Consider the following 23110-nt stretch of genomic DNA (forward strand, 5'->3'; position numbering starts at 1 on the left):
CTCTAGTTCCAACCTCTCTGCCATGGGCAGGTACACCTTCCACTATATCAGGTTGCTCAAAGCCCCATCCAATCTGGCCCTTGAACACTTCAAGGGATGAAGCATCCACAAGTTTTCTGGGTAACCTGTTCCAGTACTTCATCACCCTCACAGTAAAGAACTTCTTCTTAATATCTAATCTAAACCCATGTTCTTTCAGTTTAAATCACTACCCCTTGTTCTATCACTACATGCCCTTGTAAGAAGTCCCCCTCCAAGTCATGGGAGTCACGCTTGGTGTTTTCCTTACACCAGTGGAGACAGAATCTTTCCTCTGCTCTCCAAGCTCGTATCTACACTGCAAGCACAATACAACTGCTGCACGTGCTGACACACTTGAGTGAGTTTTTCTCTAGCAGCAACAGCAATGAAATCCCAGCACATGGACTTTCACAGACCACAGGATGCCTGGTGACTTTGCACAGGGTGTGCTGATGTCTGTACTACTGCAGCTTCCCTGCTGCTGATCATCAGCCTGGCTAGGTTAGGGCATGCAGGGTACCAACAAGACATCTTTGTATCTGGGGACAGTTTTGAGTTGCCAGGACAGAAAAATACTCCCACCCTGGTTTTGTTCTTGGTTCCTGTTGTGCTTCCACCTTCCTTACTTGAGAGCTTGGGCCCACAGCTGCTATTGTCTGGAATGCTTGAGATGTGAGAGCCATTTCTCCGGCCTGAAAAAATCTTGTCTTCTGCGTGTATTGAAGTGATGGAACCACATTCATATGTGGTAAAACCTATGGTACAAGAAGGCCCTAAAACAAGGCAATGGCACATGTCAAAAGCATATCCAATCACCAATGAGAACCTTTTGCTTGTCCAGACATACAAAGCAAGCACTGATGAACCAGCTCTGACTATGCGAGATATTTTTAATCCAGCCTTTTAGGTGACTTAGCAGGATTGGCAAAAGCCTGAAAGGCAAAAAGGGTCAGAAGGGAATTTTACCACAGCATCTGCTCAAAACTACATAAGCTCTCAGTTACACTTTTCTGGCATGCACCAGTGAAGTGGAAAGAGCTTTAGCATGGTTCACTGCCCAGAATGCAAAATTAAGCTAAAGAACAGAAAGTCTGCTGAAATTTAGCATGTCTGTCTCACTCATTACGGCTCCTGTAACACTCGAAAACCCCACAAAAAAACAAAAACAACAACAAAAACCCCAACCCACAACACAAATGTTTACGTGCTTGAAGGCTTGGAGCTTTTTCTCACCAGTTCACCGGATAAAAGATACATTATACACCTTTCTATACACCTTAGATCACCTTTAAGCACCATGACCGCATACTGCCAATAAAACAAAGCATTTGCAGTAAAACAGCTTAAAATTTACTCAAAAGCTGCATGCAATTCTTAAAGGGTGATGCTCCTCCTTTTTGTATACACATACTTATTTGTATTTTCTAAAGGAAGGTCACAGAGTTTCTATTTTGTTATACAAATGCTTTTTCTGTGAGACAAATTAGCCATATTGTACTTTAGAATCACTCCTTTGGTTTAGCATGAAGCCCTTAGGAACGTATGTGTGAAATGAAACTGCCAATACACGTTATTAAGCATCTAATTCCTGTGTTTAACCCGGAAATATTAAGCATCTATTTGCTAAAGTTCATTAGAATGTGGGAGACACCACACGTGTGACAAAATTTCATCCACTGTACAAAGACAAGCTGGATCTCATAATGCCACTTGATCTAAGCAATAGCAGAAAGGGCAATAAACGCTGAGATGATCTAAAACTGAACTGGGGAGGGGGGGGGAAAAGGGCTCTGCCCAAGTCTTTCATGTGTCTCCTGGAGGGCAAAGACAGCAGCAGAAGTGGGAAGGCTTTACTTGTTCAGGCTACAAGCACTGAATGATGACCTTGTCCCTATAGCGAAAGTTCAGCCAACTGACTGAGTTAAGCTTGCAATGCTCACTGAAAAACAGATTCTCTATAAATTGGAACATATTATCAGATGCCAATAGAACAATCCCCTTCAGACATAACAAAGTGATTCTTAGGTCACTTCACTACACTCCCTTAAGTTTAAAAGCACTTTAAAATATTTATATACCTATTACAGGAGCATTCTAAAGCATTTTTGCAATAGGAGGAAGTACAGTAGCACAAATGAGATTCATATCCTCATATCCTACCAGTGAAATCATTGGGTATTTTATGCAAAAACTTCTAGTAAGCAAGGCTTCTAATAATAAAAAATCTAATTACAAGCTGCCCTACAGAGCTCAATGGTGGGACTGGTGGAGACTTTGGCTTGAAACAGTGATCACAAATTTCACATTTTATCTTCTGTTGTGGTACCCCAGTGGAGGCTCAGCAGAAGGCAATGATAGCACATCTGTCTCTGACAAAAAATGCTCCTGGAGTTCTCCACAGGAAGAAAGTATGCCTGGGCATCAAAAGGCTGCTTAGGGTTTCATAAAGTGCAAAGGGCTTAAACTTGCAAACCTAAATTGCCAAAATCAAAGGTGCAGCCACACCGTTTTATCAAATGCACGTAAGACCTGGGTTACTCTGACTACCTCAACTTTTGTGGCACTTTCACATAAGACTTTCGACAAATCACTTGTCTATGAAGAACCATCTACATAAGCTCAAAACACTGCTGGGTTTTTTCTCCCAGTTTTGATCTTCCTGTGTTATTTATCTGCTGGCAGATTGTGCAGCCTGTTATTAGTATTTCTTTATTAGGTTAACATGCAGTTGTTAGTGATTATTTCACAGCAATCATCATGAACAGCAGCAGGATCCTGCCGTCCAAAGTGCCTGCCATGCACATCTGTACCTCTGTCAAGCACCCTGTCAGGACCTTTTCTGAAAGGCCAAACACTTTCTTCAGCTGTGTCTGCAGTGGCATTTACTCCCACTCTTCAAGTCAGGAGTGAATCTAAGACTACACACCCTGAGAAATAAATCCATACAAATACCAAAATTGCTTACAACAGAGCAGTAGTCACTTTTTCAGCCCAAATGTGGATAATACACACATCTCTCAAGCTCCAGAGTCACATAAATTGGAAGGACTACGATAAAAACTGGAAGGAAAATAATTCTGCTATTCCCCCACCACTGCCTCCAGTTTGTAATTCAACCCAGCTCACAAAGCAAATCCAGCAGTATCCCTTATTTTACAATAATATGCTAATTAGCACAGTAATACCCTATTACCCCTGCCTCAGCACAGTTTTAATTATACTGTAACCTAAGCAGACATGACTAAACACCTAAATGTGTGTATCCCACCAATGGAAGTGTTTGAGGCCAGGTAGGTGTTCTGAGCAAACTGATACACTGGAAAGTGTCCCTGCCATGGCAGGAGGGTTGGACTAGCTGATCTTTAAAGGTCCATTCCAACCCAAACCATTCTGTGATTCTACAGAATAGGAGCAGATTTCCACATGTTGATGCTTACATGGCAAAATCCTACTGCAGACAGAGCAAATTTCTATGGTAACATAGAGAGGTAAAATCATACAAGGTAAAAACAGGAAAACCTAGCAATGTTCCAGGTAAGTCTGAGAACTTTTAATAACTATGAAGTTTTCAATTCTGTGCTCTTTATTTTAAATGCTAGTATTGTTTTCTGGCCCGACATTTCCATGCTGGGGTCCACGTCAGTCCTCAAGATTTAAAAAAAAAGTGATTTATCTCAGAACAAAAGGTCACTTTTTACCACCTCATTAAAATGTAGGTATTTCCACCCCAAAACCCAGCTAGTTTGTTCCAAGGCAAATGCACTTCTGAAAATTAGGCTATTTTTTGTGATTCATCAAGTCCATTGTTTCCAAAAGTAAATAGCCATTATCCTTAATGATTCAGTAATCACTCCCTTCCCTTAAATCAAGGGCTTTGAAGGTGATAGGGGAAAGGCTGCTTAGGTCAGATAGCCTCAGTGGGAAAGAGCAGCCAGCTTTTGTGCTGTTGTATTTACAGGAAGACTTGCTCTTGTTTTTATTATAGATAGGTTTTGTTTTGTTTCCCAAAGAGAGGAATTATAGGAATTTAAGAAAGAATAAAGAATTACCATGACACCCTTAAACAGAGTAGGAAGGTTGCCACACAACTTCCACTAGCTGTTAAAATGTGATAAATGGCAGCCTAAAATTGGATAAGAAACCAGAGCTCAGGAAAACGAGTAAAGTTTAAGACGTGCCCTGGGAGGGTTTCCAGATGTTAAAGTCTCTTGCTTTAGCTCCCTTCACATAGACAGACATTAAATTTCCCGCAGAGGGGTCCCAGTTCCTGCCAAAAAGCTATTTAGCAATGCAGACTCACACCTCTCACTGTCCCTGGTTTGACACATCTGTCTGCAGGAAAGTAACTCATATTGGCCATGTGGTAAAGAGAGCTTTGTAACTCACAGAGTCACTTGTAAAACCAGCTCTTGAGAGAATTTATACTGTATTGACTTGAAAATGCAGATTATTTTTCCTCCCTTCAGTGCCTTTGAGTCACTCAAAGGTGATGTTAAAACCAGTCAGATTTAACAGCAGGAGAACTCAGCATTGGGTTCTCCACTCCCACTGAAGTCAGGGTCATGGAGTTGAGCACTACTGATTGCTTCTGAAAATCTCATCCAAAGGACCCAGACCAAAGCAGGCTAATTCCCTGGACAACTAACAAGTCATTTAGACTTGTACAGACTTTGGCTTCAGCCCAGGCTACATTAGCATCCCACAGAGCAATATGTTTTAACAATTTACCATCCAACAGCTCTTAAAATTCTCAGCATCTCTGACTGAGCCACAATAAAACATGTTGTTATTTAACATTATTTTCATAGTGCCTATAGTACATTTGGGATTTTTTTCTGAGGAGCAGTGACTAAACCAAGCTGTTGCTTACTACGGACTACTTAAGAGACCAGTGTTGTCACTTACAAGGAGGGCTTGCAAGCACCAAACACACCAAATTACGAATTCTCACAGGCTTTACAAAAGCACAACTCAATTTATCCATAGAATACAGGCAATTCAGTTAATAAAATGTAGGCACACATCATACCAGTTACCAAGAGCCTTGTGGCATGGCACATTTCTGTCACAGGTTAGCAAGTGACTCTTACTCAGGAGCTACAGTCTACAAGAAAATATTGCACTAATATATTAATTTTGTACTAATATATATATATTAGTATACAATATATAATAATATTGTATTAAACTACAAACAAACATCTGAAAGAACTATAAGATGACCAACAACTGCATTATGTTACATTTCTTGATGCTGGTGGAAGGTGTTCCGGGGAAGAATAACCAAAGCTTGGTTAGTGCTGGTACAATCTTGCTCTACTAAGAAAGTAAAGGGTTCCTCCATCATAACAAGAATGAAGTTTTAAAATTGACCTAAGGAGATAATGAAGAACTTCAATAAATGGCTTTGACTGTAGGAAATTTTTTTCTGAATTTGAATTTAGTTATTATTCAGCAATATTCAGAGTTCAGCACCATTTGTCACACAATTTAGGGTCCAGTTTCAGAAGCTGTCAAGTCTGACTAACCCAAGGGAGACAGAGGTGCAGAGAAGCATTAAACTGATGTATTTACAGGGGAGACAGAGCTTTGCTGATAGGTGCAGAGAAGCATTAAACTGATGTATTTACAAAGACTGTGAATTATACATGAGCTTCTGTATGAACCAGACAGGTTTAATGTGCCAAACATTCTTCAGGTATTACAGTTGGGTCTCATAATACAACAATTGCATTTTACCATTCTGTGAAGTTAAAGATGGTGGAAGCATGAGACTATCATCTCCAGAGACTTGTATCTACTCCTGAACAGAACAGCAACTACAAATTCTTCCACAGCATCCTCATCAGTGCATCCAACCCAGAACAGCCCAAATACCCAAAAGAATGGGGGTTTCAGCTTCCATCCTCATGCAGCTCTCAGCCATTTTTCTGAGAAGATGAGTGAGGGCAGTGACACAGGGTGGGTAACCTAACTTCATTATGTTGTGAGATTGGTCTCTCGCAGCACCTTCAAGAGACAGAAGAAACTGTCCCTCAAAATTCAGCCGAGCATGCAAAGGGCAACTTGTTTGAGGTAACATCTCCCATCATGAGGTATCACCTCAGCTACAACTTGACATGTATTTTATAATGTGTTGATACAAGCTGGGGAGTAAACCTACAAATCCTCAGGGTCTAATACTACCATACTAATGCCTAACGTAATCTCATCTACTCTAGCTATGTTTCTGTAACACCCACAGCACGTTCACTAACAAGACCTCTGTGCTCAGCAGGCTGTGTCCACCTCTGGGTTTCCTGATGTAGCAAAATCCTTAATGCAGAGCTGACATGTCATCTCAGTGCATCTAATATTTAAGTAAGCTTTCCAAAAGGCCACTATATCCCCTGTGAGACTGCTCTGCCTTGATGCAGTGAAATTCCATCTTCAGCTCAGGGATACAGAACAAATGTTCCTGTAAAGCATATGCTTAGTTTTTTTTAACTGGCTGCATCTGATCATCACCCTTTTCTGCCAGCTCTGAAATGCTGCTAGAACATCACCCACTTGAATGGCAAGAGCTGCTGGCAGGCTTGCAATGAAGAGACTGAGCTGCTCACTGAAGAGCTGAAAAAGAAAAATCACAGTCACTGTCTACCTACCTATCTGACATGGCCGTGATCAACAGGCACGTCAGATCAGCACCCTCGTGCAGCCTGCCTTCACACAGCACAGCACTGTGAGAGCACATCAACCACGTCCTGCAGCCCGCTTGTAGAGGTACAGAGGGAAAACACAACCCCTTGGTAACAGCCATTCCAAAAGGTCTGGGAAAACACAATTTTGTTGTGCATGCTTCTCTGATCCAGACAGCTCTACAATAGTGACTGCTTGCACATTCAGCATTGATTTCACAGGCCTTAAATGGTTTAGATACCCTCCTGGGTCATCTGACCGCACACCAGAAGATGGACTGTGACTACAGCATTACTTTTGCTTTCTACTACACCACTGGGATATGGTTTAAGTTGGAAACCAATCTGGGGGATTATTTAGCTCCAAGCTTTTCTGTCACAGTGGTCTAACCCCCAACCCATTTTAATGGCACCTGAATGCAGTTCAGCAGATTATGTGAGGCATTAGTAAACTGAGGTAATTTCATCAATCACACTGGCAGACAGGTATGACACATCAATATAGAAGTACAGGCATATGTGAATTCAAAGAACAGAACATCAAGGATTGAAGAGGACGCATGAAGGTATTAAAAACTGGAGTTACATGGAAATAACGTGATTGAATTTTAAAAGGACAGTATAGCCTGATTACAAACTACCTCTTCCAGCAGAGAGGTCATTGTGATGGAATCCCCATCAAGGAAAGTAATTAATATTAGATATATCACAAAAATAAGATATAGAGAAAACTCTTCTCTGTCCAGGAGATTGGTTAGGTGACCTCAACAGTTTTGTCTGTCTCAAATGGCTGTTAACAGACAAAACAGTGTTCTGCCTGACCAGAATAGTTCTTGGTACCTCAGTGGGGAGTTTGCAGTGCCAGACAGGTTGCTTTATTCCTCCACTCAAGAGTCTTGAACTTACTTGAAGTTCATCTCCACAGGGAGAGAGCCTTTACAGAGAGCTGGTGTGTCAGAGACAAACTCAAGCCTGAGTGGTTGTTTTCATGATGAATCCACAGCAGCTTATTCCAAAGACATAATATGACCTGTTCTTCCAGTATGATTATGGAATGGCATGACTATGTCAGCCCTCTGAACACTTATTTTTTTGCAATGACCTGTAACTATTACAAGATAGTGCAGTCCTGGGACTAAGAACATTATTGCACATCTGTACCAGCTAAAATATCCACTGCTACACACGTAACACTAAGTAAAACTTGGTAGAACACATTCAAGTGACAACATTCATCTGCTCTCTGTCAGATCACAGTATTTTAGGAGGTTTTGCTCATGGCACATTAATGTTATAGCTGTTGCAGCTCAGTGCTTAGATGGCAAAGTAAGCAGCGGAGGATGGGAGAGGAGCAAAATGTCATTTTAGCACTGTTGCTGGAATAAAACCAGAGAGGAGAGAAGCTACTAAGGAAGTAGTCAGATGTGGAACTTTCAAGACTGACAAACACAGCATGAAGGAAAGGGGCAATAGCCACCAACTGGATTCTCTTTTTTGTGGCCACTTCAACTACTCCAAGTCCATGTTTCTGTGTCTATTTAGCTTCCCTATGACATGATGCTTCAAGAAGAAGCCACACACAACACCCAGTTCTCCCACAAACACATCCCGCATGAACATCATAGCTATGGGTACAAACAAGGTAGCCCCTTCTGCTCTCAAGTCAGCTCATGGTCAGCTGAGCTGAAACCACTCACGCCAGATCCAGCATCATAAGCCTGTTATTGGATTTGCTGAATTCCTACTGGGTGAGATATGCTTTCTACAAGATTATGATTCTGAAATACACTGAAGGAGGCCACATTCAACAGCTTCTAATGAAGATACTGTTATTTTTGTTTTCTCCAAGTGAGTGCAGGAGGAACAAGGATGAGATGTGCTTGAGCCTGTGGGGTTAGCACACAGGTACACTGGTACCTAGGCAGTCTTTCCCTCCTGCGTCATTTTTGTGCACCCCAGACTTCTGATCCCCATTGACTGCTGTCTGACAAACACAGCACTAACAAGCCGTAAGTGAATTCATATGGGCTTCCCATAACTGCTCCTACATCACAGTGCCAATCAGCCTAATTATATCAGCAGCCTTCTCTTCTCTTCACTCCGCTCTGCACACAGTAGAGCCTTCCCAGAGGGCCAGTCAACCAGGTGAAGGAAGCAAGCACATTTCTGCTTGTCCCAGTCTGCTGGAGGAAGGCAAAGGCTCAGTTAGCTCATGAATAATGCACTGTCTGTTTATGCAACTCCAGGGACCCACTTCAAATCAGCTTGTGGTCTGTGGAATTACTTTCAGCATACTTGGCCAGACTCTTTGGTAGGGAAATCAAAAAGCTGCTTTCAAAATTTTCTCTGCTCACTTGGAGCTTTCACCCCTCTCTGCTGTACATAATCCAGAAGAAAGAAGACATGATTTTCTGGTCACTCCAGTTTCATGCTGGTACCACTTGGCTGACTTCAGTAGATTTACCCCTCATGTATGCTGTGACACAGTGAGCTTCAAAGATGGCTTAAGAGCATACAGGGATGTACCAGCAATTCAGAAACGAGTCAGGAGGAGATCAAGCTGCATGTAGTATCATCAATCCCTTCTAAACAGATGGTTAAGCATGAAGTATCACAATAAGGGCTAACAGAGTCTTTTTTTACTTGTTGTAGAGGTGGAATCTGAACTAATGAACAAGTAGTGCAAGAGGGAGAGGTGCAAGAGGGAGAGGGAGAGGAGGGGGGTGAAATTAGAAGATATTCCTCCACCCTGAAAAGAAAAATCTTTTTAAATACTGGCTCTCATCCCAGAGGTTTGACCCCAGGGGATATGATGTCAGTATGCCAAAGGAATAGCAGAAGCAAACCTTGAAATGTAATGTCAACTCCTCCTTGTAAACCTCATCTAATCCAAAATATTTCACATGAGAAAAACTTGCATAAAAAGAAGCCAGGAGGAGAAAAACATAGCTCAGCTATACAAAGGCATGCATGCTGTAGACATACCCATGTTAGGAAAAGGCTGAGTTGTGCATTGGGCCAAGTCAAGCAAGTCACAGTAACAGCCCCTTAGCTCCCCCTTTCAAGCCCAGTGTTTAAAAATGTGCCAGTGAAGGCTGTGAACCAGGTGAGAGATGAACAACACTTAGTTTGCTCTCCCTCTACACCTGGGCCTGGCTGAACCACAGATCAGACTGAAGACACCCACAAGCAATTTCTTGCCTACAAGCCACTGGCTGGGGCTGCCTGGAGTATACTGAAGTATTGCATGCACTAGGAAAGCACCTCAATGAAAAGGCTGCAGGGGTGCTGCTAACACCATCATTGGGGCATTTAACTCTATTCAAACAACAGCAAGTAAGTTTGAGCCCACCTAACCGTAATGCTTGCTGCACAACTGAAATACACTGCATGGGAACCACTGCCAAATCAGGCAGCATCATAGCACAGGTCAGGCTAATACAGATATTCTTACAGGCCCTCGCTATGAGGAGCTGGGTGGCTTCAACAAAAACAAGGCAGATGGCAGGGCTGCGACACAGACCTGAGAGCAGCAACGAAGATCAAGCCCTGATGGAACCTGGACCAATGCTATTCCCTTCCCAGAGCATGGAGAAAAGCATTCTCCTGGAGAACCTCCTCACAAAAAAAAAAAAAAAATTACCTAAGTGCAAATTTTTACAGACTTTTTACCCATTTTCTACACACAGGTTGAGTTCAGGCTAGGTCACACTGGCCATCTGCCTACAGCACATTTCAGCAACCATCTTGGGAAGACAGCTCATACACCTGAAAGTATGGGAGGCTATGGCACACACAGACACATGACAGGTCACTTCAAACAGACCTTACTGCGTTTGGCAAAAACTTCTGGAGTTACTCAACAAGGCTCTTATCAAATGTCCTATGGTTTACTGATGCTGAAACACCTATTCATCAACCCTGCTTAATAAATAAAAATTTCTAACTGTGCCTGACTTCTCCCTGCCTTCCTAATCCTCTAAAGGAAGGCTACCTTTCCATCCTTCACCATCACAGTGATACTATCAGTAACCTGCTGCACTTGGTGCCCAAGGCATTTTCTGCCTGACCAGAATAGTTCTTGGTACCTCAGTGGGGAGTTTGCAGCACCAGACAGGTTGCTTTATTCCTCCACTCAAGAGTCTTGATCTTTGAAGTTCATCTCCACAGGGAGAGAGCCTTTACAGAGTCTCTCTGGAAAGTTCAAGACAGCTTGAAGAAAAGACAGTAAAGGTAACACACTTCTCTGTTTAACCTTTTTCACCACCAAAGCATACGGCTAGCATTTTCACTTCCAGGGAAGGTTCATTAATTCACTGCATCTTAGTGTTGGAGATGTGACAGTTCTCATTGAAGTCAATGATGTCTTCCTCCCTCTCAGTTTACCCTTTCCCAGAGTAATGCAAACCTCACTTCAGGTCCTGCCCCAGCCCTCTCCTCCCAGCTGCATTTCACTGCCAGGGGCCCACCACCACCATGTGAGCCCCTGCAGCACATCCGAGGGGCAACTGGTGCACAGCCCTTTCCAGGCAAGCAGCCCACAGCCTGGTAGTGGGAGGGGGGACAGGGAACACAGCTCCTAGGCAAGAGGGAGGGCAGACAAGGGAATTTGAGAGTAACAAGAGCTACACCCTCTTTCCCCATCCATTTGCAAGCGTCATCCCAGAAGCACAGCCTGCTGCATTAACACTTGTTCCCTCCTTCTCCAACTCTCCCATCCCCTCCCCTGCCGGCCTTTATTCAGCTGGCTTCCTCAGGCCAAATTTGTCAGCATGATGGGTGCCTTTCCATTTTCTGTTTTCATCTATTTTTCCCGTTTTTGCGTTCCACACAAGGGAGGTGTCTCACAGTCAGCCCTGAGAACAGCCCCTCCCCTCTTATCATTTGACTGAAACACATCCTCCCCTTCCAGGCAAATGTTTTCTGAAGGTTTCAAGCAATGCATTCTCAAAGACAAGAAACGCCAAAGAACGCTGCTAAGCCTTTTCACCACTTCACACAAGACTGGGCATGGCTTGTCACATTGCTGAGACATTCAGGGAACCTGCAGCAAGTGTCTGTCTCCTGCACAGGGGGCAGACGGAAGAGTTATGTGGTGTCTACCCCTAACACAGGACTTTAACCTCAACAGCCCATGCTACTCCCCACCCCTCATAACTCTCCTTTTTTTGGCAGTGTTTCCAAACAAAGGTAGCAAGTCAAACACAGGCCACCAAATGTAAGAAAGTCAGCCATGCAGAAAGAAATACAATATTCTCCTATCTGACTAAAGTTTGCTGCTGTGCAGACAGCAGTAGCAGCATGGCCCAACTATGGCCCACTGCACATTTCTACCAAAAATTCCATTCTCTTTATCCCACTCCCAGTATTTACAGCTTTTTACTGCTCTAAGATAAAACGCAGCAAAAAGGTATCAGCCATAAAACAAGCACTACACTAGAAAAAAAAGAAGTATTTGTTTTAAGAAAAACAACTTGGTCTGGCCACTTCTTTCAGTCTCACGGAAATGCTGAGACAATGCAAGTGACTGGGTTTGGCTTTCCATTTCTTGTAATGCTGCTTTCAGTAGAAGACCAGTTTCTTAGGGATTTTGGACAAAACAACAACTGCTAAACAGAAAGCGACTTCAAACAGATGACTTTTTGCCAATAGCAGATCAGAAGGCTTTCAAGTCTTTAGGCTTCAGGCATGTGGAAGTTCCATTAGGGTGACACCTGACACACTCCTAATACTGATCTAGCTCTCAGGGGTGACATCTGGATGATTTTGAACAACCAAAACTTTCAGAGACAGCATAGTTCTTCAGGGCTGTGAATGTTTTAGCACCTGACCTTGAACGCAATTCTGCTTGAATTTTCACAGTTAGCCTCCCACCAGGTGAAAGACACCTCTGCACTGATGCCTAACAAACCTACTGCCTAGAGAACAACTGCATCTATTCCACTGCTTTACACAAATGCAGAGAAGGACAAGCTGCCTAGGGGCCCAACCCTGCCCAGGTGAATAACCCCCTTCCCACACTTTAACCCAAACGACTCACTGCTGTAACTGAGACAGGCCAGAATAAGAGCTCTGCAAGCTTATGCTGCCTCTGATCACTCACCGCTGTTGATGTGCTTCAAATGAATGGGCTCCAACACCTGCAGCTACCAAAAGAGGTGAGAGTTTTCCCATCATTGTAAAACTTCTCATGGGACATATAATTAGAACACGAAAAAAGGAATGCCACAGATGTGCTAAAGGCTATAGGATCTGCAAAACTGAGAACCAGAGACATATGGGAGTCCCATCCCCAACTGCTCAAAGTGTTCTTCACCTGCTCCACTTCTAATCCCAAGGACCTTTAACCCAAAGGAGGAATAAAGAATGACTGCATGCATATTTCTGTGGGAAAGAATTTGAGTTACATGAGCACAGGGGGATACTGACATGAAAAAAAAGATTAAATTCTCCTAGGAAATGTAGACATAAATCTCAGATCGCTCCACACAGGCCTTTTTTCTGGTTTCCATGTCTGAAAAGCAACAGGCTAGCTGAAATCACTCTAATCCTACCAAAATGAACATTTGACTATAAATACCTGAATTTTCATTATCTCATGCCCTGTGAAGCAATTTACAGTTACTTGAGCATCCAAAAGAAGAAACAAGATCCAAGACTGAAAATTCAAGGCATTTTGAATGACATATCCTCCAGTTTCCCTACTTAAAGCACATAAGGCTTGATGTTCCATGTCATCCGTGGCATTTTAATTAATATCCTAACTACTGTCCACCTCAATCCATCTCTCACAGCCTTGTAATTACAGGTTTAGAGATTGGGACAGTACAGCTTCATTAAATCAGAACAGAGGCTCATGCTACACAGTCCTCGTACCAGAGTTAAAAAGTTTATCTCGGTCCGACGTTAATTTTCTGACTTCTTTTCCTCTCTGGCCATATTTTAAATTTTTTTTTTCCAATCAAGAAACTACCACCACTGTTTGCTACAAGAAAACTAAAGCAGCACAATTACCCTCACTAATTTCCCTAATACTAGTTTCAGGCCCTGACAGGCTTTACAGTGCCAGATGAGCCTGGAATAAAAGAACAGATAATAAGAAAAAGACAGAGAGACCGACAAGGTGATCTTATTACTACAGATATATATTCTGGGAACAATACTAAGTTACAAATTAATATATTTTATTTGCTGGCAGGACTGGAAGAATGTGACACTCCTTTTTTCCTGCATCAACAGTTGCAGCAATTTCACAAGCCTATTGCTACAGCATAACGCCATCTGAAGTTTGTTTTAGAGATTTTTGATATATGGATGAAGAATATATCTCATTACAGTCATGAGAGTATAATCCATATGATCTGCTTGCATACTACAGACTTCCTAGCTGCAAGCACCACATAATCCACATACAAGACAAGCTAACATCCTAAGACCAGACGAACAGTTATAAAAACCTAGATGTATCCATCATCCTGATCCAGAGCTGCAGTGCAAGTAAAACTAATATTCTCTAGGAGTAAAAAACCAGTTTCCTGTGCTTCTCTGCTGTTAATTCTTCGATGCATTCTTTTCAATTCAAGAAATGTAAAAGTACTTCCTCCCCAAAGTAAGCAAAAGCCTCAAAATCCAGTCCTTTGTCATTAAACCAAAGAGCTCACAAGGCCAATTAATAACTCACTTGTTGCATTACATTTAAGACTCATCAAGAGAGCTTTAAATGATTTACCAAAACCTGATTTAGCAGTTAGAGCATCATCCCACAATTTTCTGTCAGGCACCAAGGAAAGGAAATGTTTTCTAATGCCTATTTATTTATTTACCACCTTGGTGAAAAGCACTAACACTCAGATCTACCTAGAAAGACCTCATTCATGGCTCTGTACAGTGCAATTCCATCTAGTGCAAATTCCCTGTACGCATGACAAGACCCCGACAGTACATGCAGCTCCAGCAACTACCAGCACCCTACTCACTTTCACCCAGCACTATCAGATGATTCTGTACCATGCAAGAGGCCAAGCACTCTACAGGCTAAAAAAATGCCCAGACATGAAATTACACATATATCTTTTTTGATGCTTCATTTGAGCACTCCTAACAGCAGCTGCAAATCTGAACTTGCTCATATCAGCTTGAGCCGATGCTCAAGGTTGTATTTGCAACCAACATAACACATGTATGCTACTGTTTATCTTCCAAAACACCAGTTGCTCCAGTCAGCCCAAAAAGGCCCTGCCCATTTGCTAAAGAAAGGGGTTTCCCAGTGTGCAGAGGGCCAGAACAAATACTAAAGAGAAACTCCATACTTTAGTAAAAATAAATACACAAGTCTCCCAGCCACTGAGCCATCTCTGCTCATAGCAAGCTGTCCTATTAAGATTTTTTTTTAAAGCATCTGTTAAATAAAGCTCCAACACTAGAAAGATGATTACTGACATTAATAACCCATGAAGTATTCAGTGTTTCAAAAAGTCCTTGCAATTCCTTCACAAGCTGCCCTGCACACATTAAAAAGGGACACCCACAAGAGAAGCAGTAGAGGTTATTCTCCACTGTGAACCAGGTTACTCTGCACTCTCCCCAATCTTCTCTTTCCACCCTGGTTTTAGAGTCCCTGCACAACCATCTGGGGGAAAGCCCCTATCAGAGTGACAGCAACTGGTCCTCTTCCAGCAGCTCAGATGTGCTTCCCATGACTATCATCCCCTCAACAGCGTTCAGCTGCAGCAGGTCCCGCAGTGAAAAAGAAGAGCAGACCTCAGAGGCCTCAGAGGCCTCAGCTTCTGCCCCTGCCACCAGCTTCCCACACAAACTTCTGCAAGTCTCTTAATTTCCCTGTGCTCCCTCATCACCAGTCTGTAGTTTTGGGCATCCTGAAAGATGAAACCAGCTTCAGGAAGGCAGGAAGTGCAATCTAATTAAAACACACAACCCGTGTTACAGAGAATGGAAGCTCACGACAGAAATTCTGAAGCTTAATTCTCATCATACCAGTCTTGCTTAGAGCAAATAGGAGTCTCATCAAACACACAACAAGGGTATAGAGGAACAATTTTATCCCCACCTGACATGTAAAGGGTCAGGTTCCTCTGCACACAGATGGAAGCAGGTGTGGTCTCAGCAGCTGCCAAAACATCTGGGCACATCATCAGGCCTTGTGAAGGATCACCTTCGCCTATGTGAACAAATCTGTAATTTCAAACAACGACAACCACAGTACCATCACAATTAAATTTATATGACAAGCTGTGAGATAGCACTATAATCAAAGGCATAAATAACTCTGCTAGACAGCATCACATCTCACAAGCAAACAGAACAGCATTCATGAGACAGAAGCAAGATGGCTTGTGAACACAATTTCCTCATTTTAGGCATCCAATGCATCACAGTATTTTTTCCTAATGGCTATGTGGTGGAGTGAAAATTATATTCAGAATTACATTTCAGGTCCATGGTTTTCTCAAGCTATGCCAATAGTCACAGGCCATGTCCACACATACTTTGGCTAGTTTAACAAAGATGTCACCCCTGCAAACCAAACATCTCATGACACGGATCTTTAAACAGAATTCTTCAGCAACATGAATTTAAAATTCAGGACACCATCTCATGCATTTGGATAACGCTACAGCCACAAACTAGTCTCAGGGAGTGCTGCTTAGCACTCTGCCTGAGAAGAAAGTCTTTATCAAAGCATCTCATACTGTTTAACCACAAAGCGTCTTTCCCAGCACTAAACTGTCAAGTTCCTTCAAGGCAAGCAGCAAGTCACAAAAGAGTTCTGCAAGCTCTGTTATTTAGTGATAGATTTTTGCAGGCTATGGCTAAGGTATCTATGCACCTCTGCTCCAAATATTTTCCCTCTTATTTTTCATTCCTGCAGACATGCTGCCATAACATGTTATAGAAACACTACTGTATTGAGCTATGGAATTGTACAGATGTAGCTACATCTTCAGATTTTTTGATGAACTGGCACAAAAGCCATTTGCAAGCAAATTCCTACCTACATGAATTACTGTGCTTTACAAATATTCTCTATAAGGAATCAGTGATTTTTGTCTTCAAGGAGACTACTTGTAAGCAAAGGTTTGCAGAACTGTGTCCCAAGACTCCCACCAATCATTTCCTGAATTGACAGAAATGCCTTTGCTGAGAGGACACAGATCTGCGAGGCCAGGCCCCTCTCCCTGAGGCACAGTTAGTTTTTCTTTTGGGCCACAATCCATTCTCAGTAACATCATCACAGATTTCAACTATTTCCTTTGATCCAGTAGAGCTTTAATTGCATTTACAGTGTAACAAGCAGGATCAGAATCAAAGCTTTTACACACAACCTTCAGGCACATTTCTGGAATTTATTTTGAGGCACACAAACTTAGCTGCAATTGTTTCAGATGTTCTCCCAGCTATTTTCTCTCCCCTTTCCTATCCCCACATGAAACACTAACAGTTGCATTGTCTTTTATGGGCTGAGGAAGTGAAGGAAGGGAAGGAATTTCCAGGAATTTTTAATTTATCTATTTTTCACCCTGGTGGTTTTTTTAGATTTTTATACATATATGAAACTATATGTCCAGACACCAAGAGAAAGAATTGGGAGTGCTCAGTCCAGCCCTTGGTTTCACATTTTTAAGCAACATCACTCCAGCATAGCAAGGATAATTACTATTTTATAGTTCTCTCTCCTTGCTTGACTCCATTTGGATTTTGAAAAGCTCTCTATATTAAGGCTTCTCATTAGCCATGTGAAGCCCAGTACCCTAGAAACAGTATTTAATTCAACCATAACCTCCCTTCTGGGCATTTCCTGGCAAAAAAAATTTCCAGATGGAATAGCTGAAGACAGCCAAACATTCACTGCAAAGAAGTGCCAAAACAAGGGTCTTTATTGCTGATAAAAGCCATGGAAACATCAGAATGCAAAACAAAGGTGCTGCCTTTTTTTCACTTCCATCTGCTTCACTAAAGTTGTGATTGCTGCTGTGATGGAATTGAAGGCACCAGTTTTCACCCTGAGATAAACTCTAGCACAGTATCAAATGACAAAAGCAATTTTACTCCCTGTGTTAAATCACTATGTTTACTCTTACATTACTACCAAGCAAGTTCCTCACACCATGTTCTCATTTTCCATGCTCTTCACCATGCTCATAGTTAGGAGTTAGGCCCAATAAAAAAAAACCTTTCATCATTAGCCCTGGCTACGCTAAAACAAAGGATGCTGTGGTCTCTTTCTAAAGGGCAAGAGAGGGTAAACTCTCAGCCTCCGTAACTCCCGTTACTCTGCCAGTCAAACCTGTGTATTCATAAGATCTGGTGTTTATGTTCCTGGATGCCAGTTCCACCATCTGGAGGTGCAGCTATCCCAGGCATCCACAGTGCTCAAGGATAATTATGCTTACACTTGCCAGGTGGATGAGTCTTGTCTGACACGGGTGGTTGGTGGCAGCTGTGCAGGGCAGCAAGGTTCATCCTCCTCTGCTCTTCACCACATTTTTAGCATAACCAACTCCTGAACAAGCACAGAAGTTTGGAGACCTTTTGGAGACTTTTGTTCAAAGGTCTCCAAACTGACAGTGACTCAATAGCCAAACCAAATTCCTCACGGTGTCCACAACCATGAACCACTGGAATGAATAAATGGACCATCTTTGTGCAGAGCACAGCTATACCAATACACCTAGAGCTGGACTGTAACACAGATACATCTGTGCCAGCTGAACGCTCCAAAGATGTATGCAACTGACCACTCATGTCTGCACAGGAGCAGGAATAACCTGTACCACATACAGGTGCCATTGTGCTGGCAGAAAAATGTTCATGCCAAGTCACACCAGCTGGACTTCCAATGACCACAGAGCAATTATTGCATTACAGAAATCACACCCCTTGCAGTCATAATTATACTGGTACAAAAATCTATGTGCAAGCCAGGCCTTAAATCAATTTAGGAAACCTACACAAGAGATTGTCCCTCTTTAATTACATAGCCATTTAAATAAATTTGTTTATATCAAGACTTAAGACCCAAAATAACTTTTTTTAAGGAGTGTGGTTTTGTTACTGGCATGCATGCTGACCTTGCAAATGAAGTCACTGACTTTGACAGCTTACTCTTAGGAGCTCAGAGTTTGCTACATGGATAATAAAAAGCAGTAGGGTAAACATTTCTGCTTCAGTGGTTTGAAGCAACCAGAACAATTCATAGCCACTTGAAAAAGTACTGTGGCAAACAGATATTAACAGTGAAGGGGGCTGTTGCATTGCAGTGGCCTGTGAAAAATGCCCATCTTGGCTATCCTGAAAATTTAACTCCATTTTCATCCTTGGTGCTCTGCCATCACTATTGCACAATGGGCAAAATCTGCTACACATACAAAGAAAAGGACAGTAAGCTGCAATATGCTTCAACACAGTTTACCTGGTTTTCAAACAAAAGCAGATAGAACAACGTATTTAGGGTTTTGCAGAGCTTTCACCCTGCCTCCATCAGGGGTTGTGCTCAACTACCCACGTCAGGAGCATACAGCAAACCTCTGTCATGTACTGTCAATCTCAGGCATGAGAGGGCTTTAAGAAAAAAACCAAAAAAACAAAAAAAGGAAAAAAAAAAAGAGAGAAAAGAGGTAACTATGGGAAGCTTGGAAATCTAGTCTTTTTATTTGCTCAACATATTTTCCCTTCTCCACATTTACCTACATATTCTCCCTGAATTTCTTATTTAATATTCTTTCAAAATCTGGAACAGAAGTAGCTTGCAAGTCCTTCCTTTACCTATACCACTGATCACTTGGCAACTCAAGTCCCTAAAACCAAGCAACAAGACAAAGTCACAGAGGGAAGGTCTACTGAAGATGGTTCAGACAGCTCAGGCATCACAGTGGCAAGAATGAAGGCACAAAGCTATGCAAGAAATAATAATAACAACAATAACAAAAATAAAGTATCTGTCTTCTGATGTTTCCCATGTTACAGGAGCACAATATTCTATTCTAGAAGTTAAATAATTACAATACATAGCCTGGGCACAGCTCTAACACTATAAACACACCTTTTATCAATACCTTCTCTCATCTTCTCATAGAATCAAGCTATGCTGCACATTTTCTGTTTGTGCAACAGCACAGCTGTGCCATTTTAACAAAAAAAAAAATAGCCACACAAGATGTTGTCTGTGTGGTACTCACTGTACGAACTGTGCCATCAAGTGAAACACAGAAGGAGATCCTCACTAGCACAGCCACAAGGCTAGACATGCATGCCTGCATCTTTAGCACCAATGCCTCCTTTGCTCATGGGAGATATTTTACTACTTCCAGCCCTATTTTAGTTAACTCACACTAGTCAAATCTTCCTCAGCCACACCAGAAACCATGCCTCAGAGAGCTGCTTACCTCTTCCATCCATTTGCAACGCCAAATCAAGGTATTACTGCACTGCTAATGCTGGTTTGTCTCTGTTTGCACTGACAAGGGTGCCCTGGGAGGACCTGTGCTGGAAACAGCCCTGGTGTGCACCAGTCTTGGAACAGATGAGTTTTTCCAGCACCACAGACAGTAAAAAAAAATAGCTGTATTTGCCACCATTGCTAACATGATGTAAGAGCAGAATAGCGCAACAATAGTGTTCAAAGCACAGTGAAATGATAAATGTCGTAAGGACTTGCATATGGACTTTACCAAAACAAACAAACAAACAAAAAAAAAAACAAAGATAACAACAGCACCCCAACACATACATTAATAGGAAGACTTCTCTTCAAAGTACCACCCCTGACTATGGGCTCTGACTAACAAAGCATGACAGATCAAATGAAACACTGGCAGAGGTCAGCAACGCTCTCGTTTTCTTCACCATGCCAAAGGTCCAACCCCCAGCAGTCAAGCAGATGGAAGGAGGGTGTCTGTGCTCCGGCACGTTTTGCCATTTAAATCACAGGGAGAATTGGGGCTGCTGCGGGCTTGGGCTGCCATTTGTTTCAACTAACTCACCTACAGAGCACAGTAAAATCTGATAGCGGACAGTAACCTACCAAACTTGAGAGATGCTGCTTTCCACATCTCCCCTCCTCCAGCTGAGTAGGCCTAGGCTACTCCTGCAGCCAACCTGAGGAGAGTCAGCCCAACCCACTTCAGTTGCCCACAATGGTCTGGAGACAGCATTTTGGGATCACCAAGGCCAAGCACTCTGTTTAAAAACAGTAGGGAAGAAACTGCAGCAACACAAACTGATCTGACTGGACACAGGATCACAGTAAGATCTTCATGTCTAACACTGTTTAAAACAACCACTTCCATCACAATTGGCTGTTTCTTAGGCTAGGCAAATTTGGGTGTGTCATCACAGCATGAGCTCAGTGTCACAGTATTCCAAGTCTGGTCCATACTGGGCTCCCAACCCACCTACCACTGCAACAACAGAGCTGGTGACTACTTTTACACAGAAGAGAGCAATTGGGAAAAATGAAAACACACCTTTGATTTGAAGGTCAGAAAGGAAACAAGAGGTGGGGGGGGGTCTGTTGGTTTTTTATTATTATTTTTATTAGTTTGAGTTTTAAACCTGATCAGTGGTCTTTACCTGAACTGTCTCGGAGGCCAAATATCTCTGTAGGAATTTTACAGGAATAATACTGGCATTAAAGGTCTGCCGTACTGAGAGAAAAAGGTCAATGGAAGAGTTAGATGCCATTTCCTGTGGTATACCTTCATCACTCAAGTAGAAAGACGACATGCAGCCGATTGCCAGCAGGCTCTTTGGACTGCCTTTCCAATAAATGTAAAAAAAAAAAGGCATCACAGCCTTTGCTAGCTCTGCTGATTAAAGATAGACAGCACTTCATCTGACTTCTTTCGCAATAAGATGACCATAATTCACATTTAATATGCCGCAAAGTCATCTGCCTTCCAAGTACAGGAGTGTGTTCTGCTGAAAGCCACTGCTGTTAGGTCAAATTTAAACTCAGTATTACAGGACAGGAATTACATTGCTATTAATAATATACAGTCATGATAATGTTTTCCCTTAATAGGGCATCTCTTCCCCAAGAATCCTAATGCTTTATAAACTATGGACTAAGTTTTATCCCCTGCTACAACCTAACTTCTGCCTGATTTGCATGGGTGCAGAGGAATGTAGAAATTAATTAGAGATTGCATCAGATCTGCAAATTATGTCATTGCAGCTGGATGTTCCTCCCACCTCAGAGATAGATCCAGCAATAATATTGTCAGTGCTTTAACACAGAGTTCTCACAAACACATTTTGGACAGCAGGCCTATATTGCACACCTGTGTGAAGCCAGTGCTTCCTATGAAGTGATGGGAAGGTAAGGATCTGGGCAGTACTATTTATGTTCCTCTCTAAATAAAGATGCTCCCTCATGACCACAATCAAGCATAGAACCACCAACCAGCAAAAAACTTTAAGTGCTCCTTAAGAGGAGCAGCTTCTGGAGTCCTGGTAAAGTCGTACTTCATGTAGTCCCCAGGCAGAATGGACTCCTATCATGCACTTCTACAACATAAACATTTTAAAAACTCATACTACATAGACATGGCTGTGAACACGTGCAGTAAATATTCAACACACAGCTCAGTGTTCCTGTCCTCAACTTGGGATGAAAGAGTAAGCAAAACAACTGTAAATAGAATCAAGGATAACATCTCCAGAGATATGCTAAACATCTGGTACTTGAGTCTTCTCAAAAACAGAACATTTGCTCCCCAGAAACACTTATGTGGAACTCAGGAATAAGCTCTCTTTAGCAAAGTCGACTTTACGCAAACACCAACAGGACCAGGCACATAGAAACATCTGTGCCTTCAAGATGAAATGTCACCAAGGTCTTCTCAGAACCATACACAGTAAATCATTTCACCTGATATGGCAGCTACTCAGTCACACAAAGCAAGTGTTTCAGTCAGGATCTGAAGAATGTCATATCTAATCGACTGAGGAGCGACTACACTGGCAAGAGTCATGTGCTGACAGTTCTGAACTAGGTGGAGGGTCATATCATGTTGTCTGTACTAGCAGCTCTTCTGATGCTGGGCACAAATAGGCACTCAATAGGTGACATATTTCATCCCTGTAAGCAAACACACCACCCCTGCCTGATCAGGCCTGGGATACAACTGCACTGCTGAAGCATGCAGGCAGAGGAAAAGAGGACAATTTCTAGCAAACACACTGAATGTTTCAGTTCAGTGAGAATGGAAACCGCCCCTATTCAACAGCAGGACTGTTCTCAGTGCTTACCTAAATATTCATCCATTGATCTTTCTTGACGACCAAGCAACAAGTCAGTCAGGACATTAGTTTTATATTATGCTCCAAGGAGAGAATTCAAAGCAATAATAAAAAGAGCTCCTAAATTTAAATTCAGAGCAGGAGAGACCAGC

The 23110-nt window shown here is 42.3% G+C and overlaps 1 protein-coding gene across 1 annotated transcript in view; it reads right to left on the minus strand.

Annotated features, from left to right (window-relative positions):
• Positions 1 to 15840, minus strand: part of GFOD1 (glucose-fructose oxidoreductase domain containing 1) — a 55931-nt gene extending 40091 nt beyond the window's left edge. The window contains exon 1 of the mRNA XM_008630887.2: positions 15766 to 15840. Coding sequence (XP_008629109.2) covers positions 15766 to 15772 — 7 coding nt within the window. The 5' untranslated portion in view covers positions 15773 to 15840. The remainder of the gene's footprint in view (positions 1 to 15765) is intronic.
• Between the last annotated feature and the right edge of the window lie 7270 nt (positions 15841 to 23110).

Source organism: Corvus brachyrhynchos, unplaced genomic scaffold (assembly GCF_000691975.1).
Source record: "Corvus brachyrhynchos isolate BGI_N302 unplaced genomic scaffold, ASM69197v1 scaffold43, whole genome shotgun sequence".
NCBI lineage: Eukaryota > Metazoa > Chordata > Aves > Passeriformes > Corvidae > Corvus > Corvus brachyrhynchos.